This window comes from Amphiprion ocellaris, chromosome 20 (assembly GCF_022539595.1).
Source record: "Amphiprion ocellaris isolate individual 3 ecotype Okinawa chromosome 20, ASM2253959v1, whole genome shotgun sequence".
Classification (NCBI taxonomy): Eukaryota; Metazoa; Chordata; class Actinopteri; family Pomacentridae; genus Amphiprion; species Amphiprion ocellaris.
In genome coordinates, this window is record NC_072785.1 from 17934546 (window position 1) to 17958971 (window position 24426).

The 24426-nt window shown below is 40.2% G+C and overlaps 2 protein-coding genes and 1 long non-coding RNA gene across 5 annotated transcripts; 2 read left to right on the plus strand and 1 right to left on the minus strand.

Moving 5' to 3' along the window:
• Nucleotides 1–199: 199 nt before the first annotated feature.
• srp14 (signal recognition particle 14) lies at nucleotides 200–3576 on the plus strand. Its single transcript, XM_023290871.3, has 5 exons — nucleotides 200–284; nucleotides 1574–1646; nucleotides 1734–1846; nucleotides 1951–1983; nucleotides 2472–3576. Exons 1-5 carry the CDS (start codon nucleotides 261–263, stop codon nucleotides 2559–2561), a joined length of 333 nt encoding a protein of 110 aa, XP_023146639.1. The 5' UTR covers nucleotides 200–260; the 3' UTR covers nucleotides 2562–3576.
• Nucleotides 1847–17352, minus strand: xgb (x globin). 2 transcript variants are annotated; one of them, XM_023290870.3, is made up of 5 exons: nucleotides 17027–17352; nucleotides 12742–12849; nucleotides 7205–7325; nucleotides 5758–5838; nucleotides 1847–3832 (listed from the first exon to the last, which is right to left on the minus strand). In XM_023290870.3, exons 1-5 carry the CDS (start codon nucleotides 17188–17190, stop codon nucleotides 3713–3715), a joined length of 594 nt encoding a protein of 197 aa, XP_023146638.1. In that variant the 5' UTR covers nucleotides 17191–17352; the 3' UTR covers nucleotides 1847–3712. The 2 variants fall into 2 exon arrangements, with proteins under 2 accessions (XP_023146638.1, XP_035813399.1); XM_035957506.2 differs by having other exon boundaries at nucleotides 12742–15344; nucleotides 17027–17164.
• Nucleotides 3874–23046, plus strand: LOC118471670 (uncharacterized). Of its 2 annotated transcripts, XR_008600080.1 has the most exons (4): nucleotides 3874–7435; nucleotides 8374–8616; nucleotides 18995–19095; nucleotides 20936–23046. It is a non-coding gene; the product is annotated as an uncharacterized LOC118471670 (long non-coding RNA). The 2 variants fall into 2 exon arrangements; XR_008600079.1 differs by lacking the exons at nucleotides 3874–7435; nucleotides 8374–8616; nucleotides 18995–19095 and adding an exon at nucleotides 19235–19969.
• Nucleotides 23047–24426: the final 1380 nt, after the last annotated feature.

Genomic DNA, 24426 nt, shown 5'->3' on the forward strand with positions numbered 1-24426 from the left:
AAACTTTAAACCAGGTCAATTTGGACCCGCAGGACAACACGAGCGTTAATGTGCTAGTGTTAATGTGTTTCCTGTAACACCACCACCAGTCTGACTGCAGTGTGTGTAGTTCTCCTCCCGGCCAGCAGGCGGCGGTGTGACAACAGTGCGACTCCACAGTGGGGCGCAGGGCGGAACTCCGGCTTCTGTAGTACGTGTGCTTCCCTGCAGTTAGCTTGCTTCCGGTGAGCTAACCCTACAGCTGAGCTGAAGTCAGAAACATGGTGCTGCTTGAAAATGATTCGGTAAGAACAAAAAGCACATCGTTAATAACTCGGTCTGTTACCGATACTAGCTTAAAACAGAAAATAGACACTGTCTGCAGTAGTTGTGCAACAGCTAGCTAGCTGTTAGCCTCAACGTTTAGTCATCAGATTGAGTCACCAGCTAGCGTGCTAACGTTAGCTGACTGTGGTTTAGAGTCAAAGCTGGCAACTGAGTAACTAGTTCAGTTGTTGTATTTTCTGGTGGCATTGAGAGCTATTAAATGGCTTTTTATTGTCTAAGTCAACACCTTTATTTCGTTCATGTACTCATTTTTGTCAAACACCGACTGTTAGCCCTGTCTTTGAATGCAGAACTAATTAAAGCGAGTTTAAGTAAATGTGTTTTAGTTTGTTAGCTGAAAACCAGTGGGCCAAAATGTGTAAGTTACCGACGAGGTAATGTTAGCGACACATACTCACTTGCCGGTATAGCATGTAGCATTACACTAGGCTAAAATAGAGCAGTAAAGTTTAGCAATTTAGTAGTCTGACATGGTTTTAATATTCCGCCTGTCTCGTTGATATTTATAAACTGTAACAAAATGTTCTTAAAATCGTTAATCTTTTAATAGAAGTCGTTGCCAACTATTTAGTTAATCAACTATTTTTGATCGGTTCGAGTGATATATGAGGTGATTAAAATCTCAAAATACTCTGCTTTCAGCTTCTTCATTTTCATCAACAGTAAAATAACCATCAGTTAGAGAGATATCAGTAATAATGTGATTAACAGTCTTCCCAAAGACGCTGAATACACTCTCAACTGCGAGTTTATTAGCTAAACCTGGCCAAGATAAGTGCAGTGTAGCTAAACAGTGAAGCAGTAAAACCAACATTGATGAAGGTTGTAATGTTTTATAATATTATGCAACAGATTTTTGAAACCGTTTCAGAAAGATGATGGATTACCTGAATTGTTTTGTGTCCCACCGGGAGATAGGGCTGCAAGTAACAATTACTTTTATTGTTGATTAATCATTTGATTACTGTCATGATTACTTGATTGATTGTTAATGTTGGCCATTGTTCCCCAAAAGCCCCAAATCATATTCTTGAATATCTTGCTTTGAGGACAACCCAAAGAAATTCAATTTACTGTCTTCGAGGAGCAAAGAACACGGAAAATATTTAATTTGAGTAGCTGGAATCTAAGAATTCTGCCTTTTAATGAAAATCCCAAGCCTATCAATTGATTATCAAAACCTTTCACAGTAATTTAATAGTTGACAAATTGAGTTATCCTTTCACCTTTTCTTTCTGTTGTCCAGTTCCTCACAGAGCTTACACGACTCTTCCAGAAGTGCAGAACATCAGGCAGTGTCGTCATCACACTAAAGAAGTGTAAGTAGGCTCCATTTTGAAGTAGCAATATGAATTTCCTCTTTCGATGCCTCAACAGCTGTAATTAGAAGTGTTTTGTTCTTCCAGATGATGGTAGAACCAAACCAGTGCCCAGAAAGGGCCACTCGGAGTCATTTGAACCTGCAGATAACAAATGCCTCCTCAGAGCGTCTGACGGCAAGAAGAAAATTAGCACTGTGGTGAGTTGACTGTGTTTAATATGGACATTGAACATTACAGATTTCTAATCCTCTGTTATTATTGTAAGTGATTATTGTTAAATTCTCATTTCTTACAATTTCAGGTCAGCACCAAAGAAGTAATCAAGTTTCAAATGGTAGGTTGAGTTTTTGTGTTTTCAATGTTGTTTGGAAGCTATTAACCTGCCGCATTACAGGGGGTCCTCGACATACTTCGGAGTTCCGTTCCCACAGCCCAACATAAGTCGATTTTCTCCATAAATCGGAACTCCATCAGAAGAATCTGACTTAGGCTTGGGAGCCATAATGAAGGGCAAAAAGTTAGTGAATACAGCACAAACCAAGGTGGCATACAACCAGTGAATGTAAACAAAGCCGTCTTATAGTGCCGCGTGACGGCATATTAGGCTGCTCCGCTCGCCAGCTAGTTCCACGTAACCAGTTCCGACGCAATGACAAAATGCCGTAGGTCGAGGACGTTGTAAGCCGAGGACGTTGTAAACGGAGGACCCCCTGTATCAGGTCTTCTTCATGTTCATTGAAGCCTTGCTGACACTATCCTGGGTTTCTTAATAGCCTGTCTTCCACAGATCACCCATTTGTAACTCTTTAATCTCCTTCACAGGCGTACTCCAACCTCCTTAGGGCTCACATGGATGGACTTAAGAAGAAAGACAAGAAAAGCAAAAGCAAGAAAACCAAAGCCACCCAATGAGCGACAGACTCTTTAACATAACCATGGGTACCTAAACTGGCCTGTACAATCTGAGGGAACTGGGGAGGGCTCCATCTGATCCGCAGCGCCGCTCACCTTTCTTCTCACTCATTCGAGGCCTCAGAATCACTGTTCATCCACCCGGTGACTGCTTTGATATTATGCCATCGTTTGCATGATAGTGTCTCATCCCCCAGCTGTCCAGTGCCATCGATGACTTGGAACAGAAAACCTGAGGGTTTCTCACACAATACGAAGCAAGCCAAGTTTATTCCGCCTCCACCTTTTCTGCTTCGGAACCAGGTTCTCTACAGCTGTGTATCCTCTGGAGCCAAATCCATGGAACCCAATAATTAACAGCCTTTCATACTATTTAATTGTAAGAGTCCCTATTTATGTTATATGAACAGCTGACATGTAAGTTGTGTTGGCTCATTGTGATTCGACCATGTCTTCAGAAGGACATTTAATTTTCCATTTCTCTGATTTTTGCTTTTTTTTTTTTTTTTAAATGACCTTTGAAATGTCAGCAAGGGTGCTCAGAAACACAGAACTAAATCAGATTTTTTTTAAATTTTTGTCAAATTTCACTGTATTTTGCTCATTATTCTGTTTTTATTTTACCATTTGAAGTACAATGAATATTTTTTGACCCCATTTGTTTATCCATACTCACGCCAAGCTGTTATAATGGCTATCTTTAATTGTTCAACACCAATAAAATGTACTGTATAGCTTCAGTTAATGTGGTTAAGTCAAAGTTTCCGTTTCCGAATGATGTCATGATTGAGTTAAATAGCACAAAAATGTTCAAAGTTGTAGATTTACTGAAAAGCATGTTTGAGTTATGAATACAGGGACAAATAATGCCTTTTTTTGTTTATGATAATTTCACGGTAGGTTTAACTACAGCCAGAACATTTTGTGTTTCCCATCATGTTCCTGAGTCCTGTTGTCATGGAAGAGGACTGCAGCAGAGTTTAAGTTCAGAAATAAAGTGCTTTGTTAAAAGTCACTGCGTGTTTGTGCCTATTCTGATAAAATAGCAAACGACTAAACATGAGCAATGTAGAAAACAAGACACTAGATACACTATGTACATACACACATTTCTGTGCTGAATTGCTAAAAACAGTCTGTTGTGGTTCGTCTCATAGCGCTGTGTTCCTCTTGTCCGGTCTTTCCTTAGGGGAAACTGCAAGGTGGCGCTGTCGGGTGCTCTCTTCCTGGTATCCCTGCTTCATTAGACTGGTCACATACTGGAACATGGTCTGGATCACAAACAAAACACAGTGAAGTGAGTATAGGTGAAGGACAGGACATTTGTTCTCTCATCCAAGCGTTAAAATACACTGCCTGAAAAAAAAAAAAAAATACACTGCCTGGCCAAAAAAAAAAAAAGTCGCACACTCTAATATTTTGTTGGACCACTTTTAGCTTAGAGAACAGCATACATTTGATGTGGCATCATTTCGATAAGCTTCTGCAAAATCACAGCATTTATTTCTGTCCAGAGTTGCATTAATTTTCTACCAAGGTCTTTTATTGATGATGGGAGAGTCGGACCGCTGCACAAAGTCTTCTGCAGCACATCCCAAAGATTCTCAGTGGGGCTGAGGTCTGGACTCTGTGGAGGCACTTTGGAACAGGGTAAATCTGGACTCATCAGACCACATGACCAACCACATTTGTTCCTCGGAGATGATGGTTCACCACTATCCTTCAGGTTTTAATAATGTGTTGGATGGTTCTTAACCTGATTTTAGTAGTTTCATAAATCTCCTTAGTTGTTTTCTTTGCTTGATGGAGGCCCATAATTTGACCCTTCTAGGACAGAGTAACATCCTTACCATGACCCTTAATGTCTTCCAACATGGTTGTTTAAGAAATGAGAAGCTCCTCACTGCATCAGCTAGAGTTAAATAAGTTGTTGCAGCTGAAACATATTCATCACTGCAGTAATTATCCAATGGAAGCTCTTACCTATTTGCTTAGTTAAATCCAGGTGGCTACTTTGTTTTTGTGGCCCGGCAGTGTATATGAGTACAAAAGGAATTCTTATGTCCTTCAATCTCACACAAAATAAACCAGAAAGGTGTGTCAGTTTGGAAGAAAACCACAGATCTGTTCAGTGTGTTGTCTGAGTGATACAGAAAATGAGTCAGATTTTCTGTCTATTCTATGTTTAGTAATGCAGTAAAACAGAAACTGACTGCGTATATATATGGATACTGGTGAATATGAATGTGGTTACTTGTAAAAAGCCAGGAAGAAAGACGACTGGGTCAAATATTCAGTCAGTTACTTCATGTCCTGCATTCTGGTGGACTTTATGCACCAGTTTGTGCTTTTTTAATATCAATTTATTGTGGAAATATGTTTATTTATGTAAAGAAAAACATAAAATTGCAGCAGCTAATGACCGCTCAAAATATGATGCAAAAAAACTACATATGAATCAACTTTTTTCCATCTAATGTTATTCCTTTTGAGTGAACATGCACGTAGCGGTCCTCTGCTTATGATGTGTTACACATGTCCTAAAAATCCTAACCTATGTTTTTAGCATAACCGTAACCATTTGAAAATACATAAAAGTATACGGAACATTGGAGCTGATTATTTCAGATAGGTTTTGTATATGCAGTACCACTAGAGAGCGCTACAAAGCCTCAACTGAAGAAGATGAACAGAGATGTGCGTGAATAAAACCATGAATTTGAGCATTTTAACTTCTCTTCTTGGGATATTTTCAAGAAAACTACACATCAGGAAAAAAAACTACTGCTGAAATGGGATATATGTATTGTGAACGAATAGTGAGCAGCAGAGGCACCATTTCCAAGAATCTTTCCACTGATAACACAAGGGGTCTCGGTGTGACATAACATGATGTGACAGAGCCATGTTCCATTTTCTCAAAATGCTCATGTATGGTTCAGTGAGATGTAAAGTCTCACATCAGTCAAGCTCGCATCACACTGGTTTCCATCTTGACATGTTACGTGGAGCATCAAAGAGACGTGCACGACTGTGACGCTGAAGTGAGCCTTGACACAAACCACCGCTGACGGGGATGATTGCATCCATCCAGGTTATTTCACAAGGCATTAACTCAGACTGGGAGGTAGCAAAGGTTTCTGATTAATACCCACAGAGTGAGACACAGGGGTTGTGGCTGAATGACTTTTCTTACCTTCCATGCCTCCTCCAACTCCGCTGTCCACTGCTCCTTCAGGATGGGCTGCACTGCACAGATGAATTCTGCTCCGACGTACTGGAGAATAATATGAGACACTGATGAGCTCAGGGCTTGGTGACCAAAACTAGTATCTTTATGTTTGTATGCAAAAGTAGATGTGTTAAGGATGAACGTCACCTCATTCTGCTGCTGTGATTTTAAAGGTGTCAGTTCACCGCCCAGCCAAAAAAAGTCACGCTCTAATATTTTGTTGGACTGCCCTTAGCTTTGAGTACGGCACTCATTTGCTGTGGCATAGTTTCGATTAGCTTCTGCAATGTCACAGCATTTATTTCTGTCCAGAGATGCATTCATTTTTCACAAAGATCTTTTATTGATGATGGGAAAGTCGGACCACTGTTCAAAGTCTTCTCCAGCAAAACCCAAAGATTCTCAGTGGGGCTGAGGTCTGCACTCTGTGGAGGCCAATCCATGTGTGAAAATGATGTCTCATGCTTCCTGATCCTCTCATTCACAATGTGATCCCTATGAATCCTGCTATTGTCATCTTGGAACATGCCCATGAAATCAGGGAAGAAAAACTCCATCGATGGAAAGACCTTGTCATTCAGTATATTCAGGTAGTCAGCTGACCTCATTCTTTGGGAACATAACGTTGCTGAACCTGACCAACCCCAGATCATAATCCTAACCCCTACAGGCTTGTAGCCACCAGTCATGATGAGTGAATCACTTCATCTTCCTCTCTTCTTACCCTGATGCGTCCATCACTTTGGAACAGGCTAAATCTGGACTCATCAGACCACATGACCTTCTTTCAGTGCTCCAGAGTCCAACCTTTATGCTCCATAGCAAACCGAAGCCTTTTTTTCTGATTAGTCTCGCTGATCAGTGGTTTTCTTAGAGCTACACAGCTTTTTAGTCCCACGTCCATTTGGAAATGCTCTTACTTGTACTATTAAACATAGTCGTGAGTTCTACTGTTGATTTCCTACGATCATCTAAGAGTTTGTTCTGACCACATTTGTTTCTTGAAGATGATGGTTCTCCACTATCCTTCAGGTTTTAATAATGTGTTGGACGGTTCTTAACCTCATTTTAGTAGTTTCAGAAATCTCCTTGGTTGTTTTCTTTGCTTGATGGAGGCCAATAATTTGACTCTTCTGAGACAGATTAACATCCTTTCCATGACCACAGGATATGTCTTCCAACATGGTTGTTTAAGAAATGAGAAGCTCCTCATTGCAACAGCTAGGATTAAATAAGTTGTTGCAGCTGAAACATATTCATCACTGTAGTAATTATCCAATGGAAGCTCTTACCTATTTGCTTAGTTAAATCCAGGTGGCAACTTTTTGTTGGGTGTGCAATGTCTAATAAAGAGCTCTATATACAGACAACAAACGGCGTCTTTCTACTGTTGGGATCATGTGGGTCTTACACTGTAGTACTTGGGTGGAGCATTGTAATGATAATGGCTTTTTCCCAACTCCAGAGCCAGAGCCTCCAGTCGCTCCAGCTGGTCCAGTCTCGCCACGCTTTTCTCAATAAAAGACATTACCCTGAAAGAGATGGAGAAAAGTACTCAGCGTGAGACACCCAGACTGACTGATTGATCCAACAGTTAACTGTGAATTAGCAGGAGAAAACGACCAACTGATGCATCTATACTGTGAGTAAGTAGGACAGTCGTCTGTGTTGAAAGGCTGTGTTTGTCACGGCAGCAGTCTCACAAAAACAAATGCCAAGAAAAAGAAGCAAAATTGATCTAGCTCACACTTGGAGCAAAAACAATTTATTATTCTCTCTGAAAAACAATTTTCCCTTGACAAAATGCCATGGGATCAATTCCCTTTGTTGCGGTTTGTGGGTGTGTCTGCCTTAGCTGCAGAATCCTGTGCATAACAGTTTTGAAGATAAACCAAAGGGTTAGAGTTGGTTTCGCTCTCACGTCAGTCTGTCTCGCTGCAACTGTGATGTTTATGCTGAAGTGTGTGAGTGCTGTTGATGGGTCATTTGGCCATATCGGTGAATTCATGAGCAGCCGACTCATGCTGGGATGTGTAACACTCCTGGTCTGTGTGTGGCTGCTGCAATGCCATGCTGCCCTCTGTACCGTCAGGTCCTCGTGCTGTAATTGGCTGCTTTGGGTTCATGTGTAGAGGAACATGGAGAGGCATGATGCACCCTGAGAAATGACAGAAGAGTGGCTGTGATAGATGCTACAAGCTCTGTCTGCAGTGGAGTGGTGAGCAACATTCTGATTATGTGACCACCTGGGATGTTTGGCTCCCCCACTTATCCAAGCCGCTGTAATTACTCCACTTAAAAAGCCTACTCTTGATCCAGATTTTTTTTTTAGCAATTCATAGACCTCCTGTTTTTTATTTCTAAAATCCTTGAAAAAGCTGTTGTAAATCAGTTATGTTACCATGCATACAGGGGTGTTTTGTTTTTTGAAGATTTTCGGTCAGGATTTAGAGACATCACAGTACACAAGCAGCACTGCTCAAAGTCTTAGCCTGAGACAATAGACTCTCTGTCTGTATTTTTGTCCTGTGAAATCTCATTGCTGCATTTTATCATGCTGAACATAACATTTCATTACAGAGACTGGAACATGTCACTGGGATTAAAGGAACCACACTTCATCTGTTTTCTTCCACTAATCTGGAGTCAGGTCGCAGTGGCAACAGACTAAGCAGGTCATTCCAGACGTCCCTTTCCCCAGCAACGTTTCCCTGATCACCCCATGGGGATCCCAAGATGTTCCCAGGCCAGATGAGTCATGTAATCCTTCCATTGAATTCAGTGTACTCCGGGGACTCTTCCTATTCTTCCACACACAAAAAAGTAAGTCACAGAGTTCCACTTGGTTCTGTACAAGGTCAAATACTTTTCACCTTAAACATGCTTGCCATATATAATATTATTAGGAAATGCTGCATAACATTCCACTGCTATGCAGGTGACACTCGGCTAAATCCAGATGACAACCAGCTATGTTAATCACTGAAACCAATTAGTTAGTCAGTCATCAAGCATGTCTTAAAGACGTAGATGCCTGAATAACTTGTAATTTTCTTTTTCTATAAAAAGACATAACTGAAGTTATTGTGTTTGGCCCTAAACACCTGAGAAACACATTACATAACCAGATAGCTACTCTGGATGGCATTGCGTTGGCCTATTTTGACCAGTTCCTTAACTCACAGATAAAACAAGACTCTAGAATGACCTTCTTTTATCTGCACAATATCATAAACATTTGAAACATCCTGTTGCAGAGTGATACTGGAAAACTAGTCTATGTATTTGCTACTTGTAGGTTAGAGGATACTAGTTTGTCATCATCAATGACAAATGCTCCAAATGTTGCAGCCATAGTTCAGACAGGAACCAGCAAGAGTGATCATATTTCTCGTATCAGCTTCTCTGCAATGGATCCCTGCAAAATATTGTGGTTCCTGGAGTTTCCAAGGGCAGAGAGGATGGCAGAACCTTTAGCTATCAGGCTCCTCTGCTGTAGAATCAGCTCCAAATTTGGGTTTGGGATACAGACACCCTCTCTACTTTTAAAGTTAGTCTTCAACTCTCAAACTTACTCTTTATCTATACACCACTTAATCCTCATTAGGGCAGTGGGGGAGCTGGAGCTTTTCCCAGCTGACTTGGGGTGAAGGCAGGGGACACCCTGGACAGGTTGCCAATCTGTCGCAGGGCTACATATACAGGCAAACAATCACACTCACATTCACACCTACGGGCAATTTAGAGTAATAGCATATTTTCTGGACTGTGGGAGGAAGCCGGAGTACCAGGAGAAAACCCACACATGCACAGGGAGAACATGCAAACTCCATGCAGAAAGATCCCAGGAAGGCCGGGACATGAACCGGGGATCTTCTATCTGCAAAGCAAAAGTGCTAACCACCACGCCACTTTGCAGTCCCTCTTTATACATTTTAAATTAGATTAAAACCACTACAATGATCTGTTGGAAAACTTTGGGTCCTGGCATTCATGTGGATGTTCCTTTTAACACGTATCATCCAACTAAATGTGGCAGAAACCTATTTTGGCAATACAGCACATCCCACCACAACAAAAAAACTGCTCAGAAACACCTCAAGAAACACAGCGAAGTTGCCCAAGGCGTTGATCTAAACTCCCCGGATTCCAGTCTGATTGATACTCTGCTGGAACAAGCCTAATCCAAGGCAGTCCCACCCTGCAACTCATAGAATCCAAGGGATCCTTTACTGGTACCCTGAGAGGTCCAAGCTGTTTCAGTGGAGCAGTGGGGACCTATACAATATTACCTGCCCAGTGCTTACTGTTTGTTAATTCCCAGTGGTCATGTTTTCTCTCTTTACACTCTACTTTTACCCTAACCAGCCAAGGCAGATGGCCGCCCAGCCTGAGTGTGGTTCTGTCAGCGGTTTCTTCCTGTTAAACTGGGGGTTTTCCTCCCTGTTGTTGCCAAGTGCTGCTCTGTGAGAAACTGTTGAGTTTTTCTCTGTAATACTGTAAGTGTTAGTGTAAGGTTTTGACCTTACTATGTAAAGTGTCCTGACATGACCTGTTTTGTTATGTTGCAATATTTGCAGCATTGGTTTATCATCATGTTCTACTTAAAAGAAAGAAAAAGCGATATTGTATCTTTGTTGACCAAGTCCATAAAAAGATCCGAACCCAGATTGAGTGATTGACAAGTACTTTCTGTAGCCAGAGCCTGCTGACTCTTCTGTGCCATAAAACTCTCCGGTTTTCCAAGAATAATTAAAAACACATGAATGAGCCACACTGTTGCACAGGGTGACATGTTCCTATCCTTCCAGGAACATGTTCACGGTATTTTATGTGAGTTTGTCCAACATATGTGGTTCTGCTGCTATAAATACTCACTAGGGCAGAGAGTACTTGTAACCTAGGAGATAGTTCTCCTTGGGAAACCTGGACAACAACTATGCTGGGGACTATGTCACCACATGGAGCCAAACCAAACACATTTGTTTTGGATTTGTGTGGAAAATACAAGCTTTTTGGAATGGTATACATTCTGTTCCGTGTGAGGTACTGGGCTACGAAATCGCCCAGTCATGTTTTGTTTTACAGCTGGGACATGTCGAAGAAGAGGCAAATATTTGGTCAAGATGACATCCTACGTAGTAATGGAGAATCTCATATGTAGGTTGGAGGCTGGGGGGGACTGTAGGGGCATAAGTCACCGGACGTCCTGCAGAAGTAAGTTTGAGACCCACCATAATTTTAGTTTTAATTCCGTTTTTTTTTTGGCACCAAATGAATTTGGTTAGGTTAAGAAAAGTATGGTTTGGACTGAAATGAACCTTCTCACATGTATGGGAATGATGTGCAGTGATAATGGCACATTTGTTGGGCTGACAATGTAGGAACAGGGTGTTTTGTTCTGTGAAAATAATAACTTCTCACCTTAAATTAACTTGGAAGTAACTCCATACCTTTGTTTCATCAAGAATAAAGTATTTCCTTTGACATTAATATAGTTTGATCTTGTCCTCTCTTGTCTTGTCTGAATGTGCAGATCTATGAAGTCCCTGCCTCTGTCTCCACCTACTCACTGCAGCTCGAGCACATCAGCTCATGTTGTTGTACAACTACTCTGTGCTACACAACAACAAGCTGTGATATTGTACTAATTCAGCTGAATGTGTTTGAGCCACTAACTGATACTGAAAAAGAATAACGACACAGAATGTCCCACCCTGCAAGTTAACAGGAGTAGTTCTTTAGGTTTGTTACATTTAAAACCGTGGAAGTCGGAATCTTTGTTTTTGAGACTGTCGTTGGTACACTTCACTTCAGCATATAAAAAAAAACACTATTCGGTCATGGTAACTAGGTAAAAAACTTTCATATACACTACCGTTCAAAAGTTTGGGGTCACTTAGAAATGTCCTTATTTTTGAAAGAATAGCTTTTTTTTCAATGAAGATAACATTAAATTAATCAGAAATACAGTCCAGACATTGTTAATGTGGTAAATGACTATTTTAGTTAGAAACGGCTGATTTTTAATGGAATATCTCCATAGGGGTACAGAGGAACATTTCCAGCAACCATCACTCCTGTGTTCTAATGCTACATTGTGTTAGCTAATGGTGTTGAAAGGCTAATTGATGATTAGAAAACCCTTGTGCAATTATGTTAGCACTTGAATAAAAGTGTGAGTTTTCACAGAACACATGAAACTAGATAGGTGACCCCAAACTTTTTAACAGTATTGTATCTAAGAGCCTGTCATAAATGAAAAAAAGACAAAAACTTATGTTGTCTTTATATAGACCTGTTCCTGCCAACTGGCTTTGATCGGATTTTTATTGCATTTTTTCTTTTTCATTTATTTTGTTTTTGTTTTTATTTTACGCCTTGGAAGTGTTTTTAATAAAAAAGAATTTTAAAATATGAAATGAACACATCTGGAAAATGACAGGCGGTGTTGATGAAGAGGCTCGTGAGACGAACAAGGGTGGGAGTATAGTAAGATCAAATGCGTATTTGCTTTGCCTGAAACTAGTTGATTAAAACTAAAAATAAAAAGTGCAGCACACAGCTGTTTTGGGAAATTACTTTTAGAAATGAAAAAAAATGTATGTGTGTGTCTTCTTCTCGAAGACTTGCTTCAGACTGGTTAATATGATAGGGAAGTCACAAATTATTAAGACATGGACCCTGCCGGTTTTGGTCTTTCTATTGACAGATAGAAAGTACATAGTGCAGTTCTTTTTAAAGATGCTTGCATAACTACTGTGATCTTTGTGACAGCAGCCAGTGTTTGACCCTTGACCTTCTAGTGTAAGCAGAAGTAGAGGATACTAGATATCGATGTGTGCCCAGTGTGGGACATTTGATGCTAATGTATACGCTGCTTTCATCGGCAGGTTTGTTCATAAAGCTAATGTATTGACATGCTGGGATGTGCAGTCTGTATCTAACCTCAGGCCATGCGCTCTGAGTTCCCGGCTGGTCCGCAGCCTCTCCAGGTCCTCCACGTCGCGGAACAGGAAGAAGACATCCTTGCATTCAGGATGGGTCTCAAACAACCTGTTACCAAGACAACAACAGCACAGGCAGCCATCCGTGAGCATCTCAGAGGCACTTAAGAAGCAGACTGTCACATTCATTCCCTCACCAAAACAAACCTCCCCCTGAGTTTCTCCAACTAAAATGACATAACCCCAAGAGTTTTACCGTGGACAGTCACACACCTGTAATCCTGCAGTCACAGTGCTGAGATTCAGCTCATCAACATTAGAAGCTTCACTCTCATCCATCAGCAAGTCTCTCCACCGCACAGTTTGAATAAAAATCTGATTGTGCCTTTCTGATCTTACTCTGATTCTTCTGCTACCTTCCACTCCAGTTTTCACCAGAAACAGCTGCAATCAGTAACAATCCAAGGGGGATCTGTGAGTTTGTTAGCCAGGCAATCCATACACTCATTTCTACCCGATCAGAGCAGGGACAGAGGCTCGGTTCTATGGTGCCACCGCTCCTGCTAGAGTTTGTTAAAATTCTGATTTAACCTGCTTAACCAGAGAGTTTAAGCGAGCTACTGTCCAATCAGAGATCTTTTCAGCCTCCAGCTGATGTGCCTGTGATTAGTCATGCTACCAGAATACAGTTACCTCCTCTGGACGTGAGTCATATTGCAGCCGCACATCTGGGCTTCAAGTAATTCTGTTTTTTTCAGCATGATGTCGGTGTTGGAAGAAGAAGCAAAATGACGGGCATTAGATCTTCTGGGGTGTATTCTCTGAAAACATGAGCATGTAGTTTATATTTACCAGCTGCTCTAGCATAGCTGATATTGTGAGTCTGTGTGCATGTGGAGATCCTCTTGTAGAGGGAACTACCACAAAGGCAGGTCTGAGTGTTTTGAATGGTGATTATTTTAGAGCCTGAGCGACACTATTTGTAGAGCCAATACTGGTTTTAATTTTAATTTCAATGTTCTTTAGAGTTATATTGAAAAAGAAAAATGATCGTTAAGGGCACTCATTGAAATATTTTGAAATTCAAAATTTCAACCCTACAGTGTTATTGGAAGACATAACAAGACTCATACTTTTGTGACATTTTCCAAATTTTTTAATTTTCATGTTGAAATTCAAAGTCAATTAAGTTACCAAAAATGGTTTCTTGCCCATTAGTGGTATAGAAAAAACTCCCCAAAAAACAAGAAATTTGTATATCATCACTTAGCACAACTACGCAGCCGTAAAATGTGTGAATTTTGTCAACTAACCATGGTTAGTTCTGACGCTTCGGCCGCAAATATGGAAGAGGACCGAGTCGCAACACTGTCTTTTTCCAACTTTGAAGAAAAGACAAAGTTTGATGCGTTCCAGGCCTCTGCTGATTGGTCAAATCCCATGATGTAGTGTGCTGTAACGTAGAGTGGTCTTCACTGACTGGTTGGGTGAAAACCACATGCTTCTCGATCTCACTGAGGCGGGAGCAACGCCATATTTAACGTGTGCGGAAGTTACCTAACATGATCACTTGCTCCATGAAGGGTTAATTTTCCTGCAGTGCATTTAACAAACTAGCTAGCAACGTTCCATAAGGTCACTGTGTGATCTATACTCTGCTACATGTGCTGCAGACAGTAAAGTTAAAGTCACTCTGCTTAACAAACTATAGCATGACACAATTTCTAAATGAACCCAAGTATCTTTTTCTGCATTATGATGTTCTGTAAGACAAAGTACCAAATATGAAATATGTATGATTGGCCTAGATGGACCAAGAAACCCAACCGACTGATACATTGGTCAGGCGATTGTTTGTGGACAGACTTTGTCAACATGACGGCGTCACAACGGTGCCAGGAAACTTTACAGGTGTGTAGGTGAGATCAAAATGAAGGCTAAGACCCATCAGTACTGAGTATTTATGTAGCAATGAGAGCTCATGGGTGAGAGCGTCAGTTTGTTGATGGGCGTCATGACTGGTGTGATCCCTTCACAGGATAGTCTGTAGTTTACAGTTGCGATAGAGTAGCTGATGTTGTTTTTACCTCGTGAGTCTGTAGGTTGATGCGTTTGTGTGTTATCATGGCACCTACTGTAGCAGGGAACCGCCACATAGGCAATTTTGAGTACTTTGGCAGGCGTCTATACAGACAGGTGACAAATTAAAGGAAAAGCTTGAATGACAAGGGGTAACTGAATTTTTTATACGTTATATGTCAACTCAGTTAAGGACCTATGGGAGATTTTCACTACCGCTATCATCAAAACGCCAAATCATGGCACATCTTCTTGGAGAATGATGTTTCATCTCTCCATTTGTCAATAATATGTAAAAAAATATATATAAATTGCCTGTTACTGTCAGTTACTTCTCCACACAAACAGCCTGAACATGGTGGTGCTGATCTTTATCACTTAGTTAGGCATTAATAATAAATTAGGATTTCAAATGATTGTGAGCCTGGCAGGTCAAACAGAAGCCTGTTGCTTTTTCACATTTATTGTTTTTCCCCATGGTCTTCAGCACTGCCGGTGAGAGGAAAAAGCCCCGTGGTTTTAAACCTGAAAGACAGATGCAGAGTCCCCATGAATAAATGCATTAGATTTCTATAACATGTGCCCACTTAAGAGATGAATAGATGAATAGAGGTGTTGGAGTAGTGCTTGTCTCTCTAATGGTTATTACCATAAAACATTAGTGGCTCTGTGGCCTCTGACAAGCAGACGATGAGGCAGAGAGGTCTATAGGAATAGAATATATTGACATGGCCACCATGTTCTGACTAAATGTGAACTAGTAGACAGGGCAGTATATATTTCTTTCAAAGCATTCTGAGTTAACTTCTTGATTAAATGGCATAACCTGAACATGTAACGCTACAATATATTTTTTTGCTGTTTGTTTTTGGATGAGTGCATTTCAAGAGAAGCCATTTGAGGAATGATCTGAGGTGAAATGACTGAAATTTTCTTTCTCACTTTTCAGGGAATGGGGAAACAGACTGCTCTTATTTTACCACACACCGACAACATGCAGACAGCTCGTTATTTTCTTCCATTATGTGTATCTCTTGTAGACATGAGTGCACATGCAAGCGTGCATAACGCATGCAGACAATTCAACACTCTAAATGACTCAAATGGAATTTTAATTGGCGGCGCACAGACGTTGTATTCATTTCTAATCTATTATTATTCTCAACTATAGTGGGCCGACTATATCTTGTTTTAAATTAATTTGACAGAGGAGCATTCCCTGGCTGAGGACTGAGGTGCTGAATGTGAATGTTTTACTGTAACAATTCATGTCCAGTGAGGAAATACAGGCCTCGACAGCCTTGGGACCCTCGGGTGGCAAACAAGAGGCCCATGTATTTCCAGGCTAACACGCTAAGGTCAACCCTTTTATCTGCTCCGGACACCCGGGGCAGACATGGCTTTCACTGGCCTTCGAACCACATTCCCAGTATAGTAGTCTGTATACTCGTGAGGCTGTCCAACAGTTGCTATCACCATATTCTGCTATTTATTTTATTTCCCCGCCGACTGCCAAAGGGCCAAAGATGTTTTTCCCGGATGCTGGTAATCATCCTAATTGATAAATGAGTTTTCCTGATGGCTAATGCCTTTAATTGTGGGCTATATGCTAGACCTGCAGCTCTGTATTATTATGTAATGACTGTTTAGATGTGATGTGAAGTGATAAGAAGGGAGGAGGGATAATTCAGCTCCGAGCTCTCAAAGGGAAGCTGTGGGTCAGGAGGCAGAGCGGGGGGAGGCGGTGGAGGTGGAGGGAGGTTGTGGCTTGGAAAAGGTCAGGCAGGATGTCATCATGACAGTGGATCAGTGAGACCCTCCGCAGACCTTTTTTGTCTTGGGCCAGCAGATCAGCGCAGATGTTCCACTAAGCTGTCTGATCAGGTCAACTAGAAAAGCATCAGTTTGGTTCTTTTTCATTTAAAGAAAAGCTTTGCAGCTATGCCTTTGAATAAAATTGGCCTTTTTGAATTCTGGGTTTATTATAGCTGCAGTATATTTTAGCTCGAATTTATCAAATCACTTGCATGATGTCAACTGAATCTCATAAAAACTTCACAACATCTACACATTGTGACCTAATAAAACCCAACACAGCATCTGCCTTCCTTCTTGTCAGCACACTGTATTAATATTTTTCTTCACTTTTGAGTTATGAGAAATGCAACCACCACTGGGAAACTATAGAAAACGCTTTGACATCTTACCTGACGAACATAATAATCCCAACTTTGGCTATATCGTCCCGGATAACTTTCCACGAGTCCTTGATCATCTGAATCTGATCCTCGCTTGGATGCGCAGCAGCATCCTCTGTATTCCTTTCTGCAAACTCCGACTTTGCGGCTAAACCTGATATTGCGCAGCCCATTCTTCATCTAAAAGAAACGCAGCGAGAGTGCTTTATGTGCTAATCCAGCAGAGAAAAACAGGATTAAATACTTTTGTGTCAGAGAAAATCTGCTGGCGGAGGCATTTGGTGTCTGTGCGTCTTGAACTCCTCTCCTCTGATTTGGATCACGGACCTGCGTCAAGGCGCTGAAGTGACAGGATGGAAGTTCTGGTCATTGGCTGAAAATAAAAACGCCCGCTGAAGAGCACATATTGCGGGGAGCTCTGGGTGTCGGTCACGCCTTTATGTTGAAGGGCAGATCTGTGTACCTTCCGATGCCAGCCAGTGTTTTTACGGCTGACTTGACGCAGCTTTTTAAGGCAGAGATGATTCAGTTTGGAGAGACAGCGCGCTGCTCGGCTCCATGAGGGCGCACAGTAACCTGACGCACAAAGGCTGAGCTGTGCATTCCAAATATAATATAGCTGATAAAAATGAACCAAAAGACACTCGCATGCTCCAAATCATAGGGCTGTCAATAGCTGTTTGAGGCTGGTTATATGATTTCTGATATTTAGATTGCACCACACTGATTGAATCACTCAAAATTGTAAATTCTATATTAATACTTCAATATATTTTGCTCTGTTTGGAGTCTTACAGAGCTTAATGTTGCATGTATAAAAACAAGAATTTTGCATAAACTATATACTAATATACTGTATAACGGTATTAGAGTGGCAGCCGGGTCCGTGTACAGATCTGGTAATTGGATTTTCCGTTCTGAAACGGGTATTGAAAAACAAAAAACGAGTGGTTATTTGATTTTTGTTTTCAAATACAAACATTAAAATTGAAATAATTCTCTTTCATGACCATAAAGGGATATACGAAATTTTAAAAATGCTTTGATTTTCATTTTATATTTAGAATAACAAAAAATAAAATCAGTAAGAGACAGAAACGAGAAAAGGTCAGTTTTTTAATTTTCTGAGACCGGAAGTGGTCATCAGCAAGTGTGGAGCCAAACGACAACAAGATTCTCAGAGGGCGGAGCCAGAGAGCAGTGATTGGTCAGACCATAGATAATATAGAAGACAGCGCGCTAGCGTATCGAGTCTATGTATATCTATGGTCGGCACGTCTGTTAGCATCTCTGGCTGCTGTTGATCTTGTTTTTGGAGTAAAACACAGTAAGAACATAAATACTTCTAACCAGTAGCGTTGTTTTGTTGTACGTTAAGTCAGCGACTTGTGAACAGTTGTGTTTTGTCGTGTTTGAGCAGTTGGTCCGGACGCGTTAGCGAGCTAAGCGGCTAAGTTAGCTAGCGGGCTAATCAACACAGGTGGCTAACTTACTGCTGAACACCTGTGTTAGTTGCTGCCGCAGGTGTCCGTTATTAGTAGAATGAACTTCTCAACCTGTATTTCTCTGCTGTGTATTTTAGCTTTTAAAAAAGTTATTTTCCTACCTTCTTTTTCCAGGACTGCAAAAGCCGTTCATTTTCAGTCACCTGACGAGTTAAACTCCCCTTTTTATGTGAGATTGAAGCAGGAAGTCTGAGTTAACAAAGAAAGTTGTTTATAATTTGTGATACCTGTTGTCTCTGACTGAGGCTTTAGTTTTAGTTGAGCCGATTTACACGTAGAAACTTTGTTCAGGAAGATTTCTCAGTAGCTCAGAGGACTGGCTGCTTTTTACACAACCTTGTAAGAGAATGTCTGTCAATGCTTTCAGCAGAATTTAGAAACCCAACACTTCCTAAACAGATATTTTGAGGCTGTGAGGCTGTGACGTTTGAGAGTATATCTGTGTTTTTGTTTGTGGTCTTTCTGTTTCTAGGTGGAAGCTGACTTAGTGAGGATGACTCCTGCTCCTGTCATCTCTAAGCTCCTCACACATCTTTACCTGTACATGAGGAAAATCACTCCTGTAGAATGCAGGTATGTTTGTCATTATTATAAAAAGATGTTGCCTGGTGACCTGTCAGAAACCCATTATACAGAGTCAGCCAAAATAATGTTTACACACATCAGGAAAAGAAAAACTTGCATAAATATTTCAATACCAAATTTATTCAGACATCACGAGATTAATAAAAGTTATCTTTGGCCTCTACAATTACAAGAGGTGCTCAAAGTGGTGGCCACTGGCTTCCAGACATTTCTGTTGTGTTGTAGACGTCACTTGTTGATGCTCCATTCATGAGGGTAATTCCATCTGTTGGGAAAACATCGTACAGCAGGACACAGAGTTATCGTGATTTGATCAAACTTAGAAAGAGGAATCTATATGTGTAGAAGTACTTATACAAATGAAATATTTTTAAAAGTTTTTCTTTTCCTGATGTGTGTCTACATTATTTTGGCTGACTCTGAACTTAATGAGAACAAAACTGTCATTTAATTGTTGCTCTGAAAGCTTCTTTAGTGAAAACCAGCTGGTGTTCTGCTTTGAAACAAACTGCTGTTGAGGTCTGTGTTTTTAGGTTTAACCCCACAGTTTCTGAATGAACTGATGGTTTGTTTTTTTTTTCCTGATCAATGTGGACGTTATAATTGATGGTAACATTTACTGATCATATAATCAGCATGACAATATAACAGTATAACATTCTGACCACCTGACTAATACTGTGTTGGTCCCTTTATGCTGCTAAAACTGCTCTGACCCAGTGGTTCATCAGAACCTCTGGGGATGTCCTGTGGATCCTGTGGATCCTGTGGGTTGCAGGGTGGGTCCTACCTAGACCAGGCTGATCCTGGACCATCCCACAGATGCTCAATCAGATCTGGATGTGGGGAGTGTGGAACCCAGGTGAACAGCTTAGCTCTGTCGTGTTCCTCGGACCACTCCTGAGCAGTTTTAATTTGTCCTGCTGAGGGAGGCAGCTGGCATCAAGGACTGCTGTTGCCATGGAGACTAGGGGGTTGTTTGTCCTGCAGTGTTTAGGTGGTGGTACATGTCAAACATCCACATGAATGTCAAGGTTTCCCAGCAGAACGTTGCATTAGAACAAGATGATGGATGTTGTTCTCTTCAGTGGTCAGAATGTTGTGGCTGATCAGTGGATCTGTCTGCCTTTACTCTGACATCCAGAGTTATACAAAAGTGTTGTATGTGTGCAGTGCAGAAGAGATTTACTTTATTGTATGCAGTTTTTTTGTTTTTTAAGGGAGAGCATTTTTTTTATCCACCTGAAGAAGACCTAATCTTTCCCTTCAAAGGATAGTTAATAATTACTACGGCTTCCATAGTGGTCCCATCAGAGAAAATCATATCCATATACAGATTTTTATTAATTCCAGGACTGGTTCAGTAAAGATTATAATAATAACTACATCAGATAATTTTTGGTCGCAGTTGGAATTTTGCAGACTGAGAGATGGTTGAGAAGGATTGCAGTTCTTGTTTTAGCAAAATATGTTATAATAGAAGATCTTTATTGTCATTGTACATGAAATTATCTGCAAACCAGCAAAGTGTATCAGTCTGAGGTATCTAAAAATAAATAAGTAAAGAAAAATGCTTCTAAAGCCAATAATAAACAGAATATTTTGAGGGAATCTTCTAAAATGGAAAGAAAAGCTTCTCACTCCTCTCAGGATAAACTGTCATTAAAATTGACTTTAAATTTAGCTTCAACATGAGATAAAAACATTTACTTTCATTACTGATGTCAAGTTTTAATAAAGTTCATGCTACTTTTATAAAATGATGAAAGTGAATAAATTGTATTTCTGTGATCTGTGTTTGATTTCTATCTTTTCTCCTGTCATCCAGATGTTCAGAGGGAGATGATGCCACATCTGGTCCAGCCGATGGAAGGTCTTGAAGTTCTCTGACTGGCCTCGACTGAAGATGGTCGTCTCACTGGATTTAAGGTTCAGATGCTCAGTAACAAACTCCACCAATGTGCCAACAGGGAAGCTTTAGGTTTATTAAATGTTGCTATGAAGGTATCGCTGTTTTTCTTTGTGAATGCAATGTGCTCCAACTGAAACTTGAATTAGAACTTAGAAGTAAATCCTTCCATCTGAAAGGATTTAGTTGCATTAATAACCTCATAACATTCTAATTTTTATTCCAGTCTTGGTTGGAAATAGAATCTCTGTATCGATTCAAGTAAAAACTGAACTTCACAGCATGTTGGAGCAAAACAACCAGATGAAAACTGTGATGGTGTTGGATTGTCAGACCGTAATGTTGCAGCTCAAAGCAGCTTTTCTAGCTCAGTTCATTCTGACATTCAGCTATGAATCAACACAGCAGATGGTGATCCATGCTGTGGAAGTCTCACATCTCCTGATTTAATGGAGCTGCTTTGCACTTTTTACACTGTTTATTCACCAACACTTTATTTAATAAAAGTCCCATCTAGTTTTTATGAGGAATGTGATGTTTTAATTTCTCTGTGAATAACTGCAGTCTAATGCAACAGCTGGAGTTGTAACATCTGTCCTGATGTTGATCATGAAGTATTGATCAGAATACTTATGGTCAGCAGTCATCCCTGAAGTTTTATATTAAAATCTTTACTTGTGTTGTGAACTTTGGTAAGAAGCAGAAACTTTTGCGTTGCCATGGATACATGAGTGTTAAATTCTGTCTATGTTTCCATTTTGGGAAATGCAGTCCAGTTCCAGAATGTGGAGGAATTTAGTCTCACAATCACAGACAACAAATATTATCTGAAAGTCGGGTTATTGTTGTTTATCAGCACAATACAAAAAGATTAATGTTAGAAATATTCCAGTTAAGACTCTAGAATATCATGATTTATGTAAATTTACCTCAATAATATGAATGTTCAGGTTAAGATTGTGCAGTGATATTTATTATGCAAGTTTAGCTGATTAAAGTTTATGAATCTGCACTAAAATATTATTTAAATTTACATCATTATTATAATATTTAGGGTCAGACCCTACAGTGTTGAGATTAAGAAATCAAATATTCTATAAAATGTAAATACACTGAACTCATTTGGATATATTTAAGTGAGACTCTACAATATTATTTGACACAAATCTATCTAAATCAAAATTTTAATAATTTTCATGCCAAACATTTACTGGACTGATTTAAATATTAAAATCACTTCTTTCTAATCCTCTGCTGTACGTTCAAACCTGAGGCCTTAAATAGAAACACACAAGTATCTGATTGAAGGAACTTCTGCAGAGTCCTGGTTCCAGAACATGATGATAGAATTATAGACAAACTTTAACAAAAGCTGCCTGAGAGTTTACAGGTTTTTATGTTAGATTTCTTCAGTAATTTAATGAGCGTTTTCAGCAATAATCAAGTGTTCATTTGATGAACTTCATTTCCTAAAACATCCAGAATTGGAGCTCATATCTTTGGCAGCTGTAAAGTTTCTGCTCCTTCAAAGTTCACAACACAATGAATGAATTCCTAAAACACTCTCAATGCTGGAGAGCGTTTGATGCTGAAGCAGTGACCAGTTTTTCTGTTTCTTCTCAGGAGATGCACAATGAGGGACGTCTGCAGTGACTGAGAAAGAGTCTCACCACATCCTTACATGAGGAAAAAGACTTTATTGAAGACTACAATGAGGAAAAACTATCAGACAGCAGATGGCTGCATTCAAGGTGAGCTCTGAACATTTGATCTGGAACAGGAATTCAATAACGGCAGCATGAGCTTCATTTCAGTCTGTAGCTGCTGAATTCATGGATGAATCATCTGGCACTAGAGAGGAAGACCATCAAACATCCACGTCAGCTGATGGAGGTCCAAGAGTCTCACCAAACAAACAACCTACAGAGTGAAGACCTCGAATCTGATTGGACGGCCTCCTATTCAGCCACGTGTGAACAAATGCCTCTAAGCTGATTTGTTTTCTAAAATAAATCTAGTTTGAGTCCTAATCTATGCCTGTGTGTTTGCTTCTTTACACTGCTGTTAACAGTTTAGGCTGTTAGATTGTTCCAGATAAGACAAGTACAAGATTCTTCAGAGCCGTTCTACCACGAGCCTGACAGGAAGAACTCCAACAGCTACTGAATGTTCCTGTGGTCCCCTCAAGGCTACAGGAGGAGTCCTACGAGGACGAGCCGGTCCACCTGATGGCGGCCAGTCGCTGCAGTTCAAAGCCAACACCGACTACGTGGACTTCTACTGGACCACACGGAGGCCTTCAAACCAGACCAACAAGTTCACCAACTCCCCGACTCGTGGGTCTGAGGACGCCGCCGAGCCTCAGTCCAGCCGGCCGCCTGTCTGTGGATGTTTGAGTACTGAGAGGTTTGTGGATGCATGTGAACGTGTCTGTGTTGAAACAGCAGCTTTGGACTCAGTAACGCCGGGAAAAACAGAGATCCTTTATTTGTGACTTCCACTAAAAAACTGATGAAACTAAGTTTGCCAGGGTTCTGATTGATGACAGATTATTAAATAATGAAAATAATCATTTAAATATTCCTTTAAACAATCCTTTTAGGTCTACATTTCCTTTACACTGACTTCTTGGTATATGTACAAGTATTTTGGGTGGAATATACCATTAAGCCTAATGTTCAAGGGTTTTTCTGGGAATATACCATTAAACCAACCTTTTAGGTAAATGTTCCAGGATGTTGGGTAGAATATACCATCAGATAAACCTTTTAGGTCTAAATTAGAAGATTTTAGAGTAGAATATTACTCCAAACCATCCTTTAGGTCTACATTTAAGGTGGAATACTCCTTTACACCAAGATTTTTTGGTCTAGGATTTTGGATGGAATACTCAGTTAAACCAACATTTTAGGTGCATGTCCAAGGATTTTTGGTGGAATGTTCCTTTAAGGTCGATGTGTGAGGACCTTGTAGGTGGAATACTTCCTGAAACCAACCTTTTCGGTAAACATTCAAAGATTTAAGGTGGAATATTCCTTTAAACCAACCTAAATTTCATGTTTTGATTAAGTGTTTTATCAAGTGAGAAACCTCAATCCAGACTCCTCATAATGACGTTTGAGATTCATGCTGCTGTTATTTGTTTAGTCCAGACTAAATGACAGAAATCCACAACTGTAATTTTATTTCAGGACTCGGTTATTAAATGCCAAAACAATCCATGTGACTCTAAAAACTCAACAGCTGTACAAACTCTAAGATTAAACTCTCCACAAGGATCCAAAATAAGTTGGACTTCTACATGAGAGCTTTAATTATCCTTCATCTACTTCCTGAAAAGTTTGGTCAATAAAGACAAAAACTAGTATTTTCAGCTGAACTAAAGACAGACTTTGTGATTTTTCTGCTCA

Excerpts from the sequence above, each read along its gene's own strand:
- srp14 (XM_023290871.3), top strand. The coding sequence starts at position 261 with ATGGTGCTGCTTGAAAATGATTCG. Across the intron at positions 285-1,573 it reads TGCTGCTTGAAAATGATTCG|TTCCTCACAGAGCTTACACG; the intron begins GTAAGAACAAAA and ends TCTGTTGTCCAG. Across the intron at positions 1,847-1,950 it reads AGAAGAAAATTAGCACTGTG|GTCAGCACCAAAGAAGTAAT; the intron begins GTGAGTTGACTG and ends TTACAATTTCAG.
- xgb (XM_023290870.3), bottom strand. The coding sequence starts at position 17,190 with ATGGGCTGCGCAATATCAGGTTTAGCCGCAAAGTCGGAGTTTGCAGAA. Across the intron at positions 5,839-7,204 it reads CTCCACCCAAGTACTACAGT|TACGTCGGAGCAGAATTCAT; the intron begins GTAAGACCCACA and ends ATTATTCTCCAG. Across the intron at positions 3,833-5,757 it reads AGTTGGAGGAGGCATGGAAG|ACCATGTTCCAGTATGTGAC; the intron begins GTAAGAAAAGTC and ends TTTGTGATCCAG.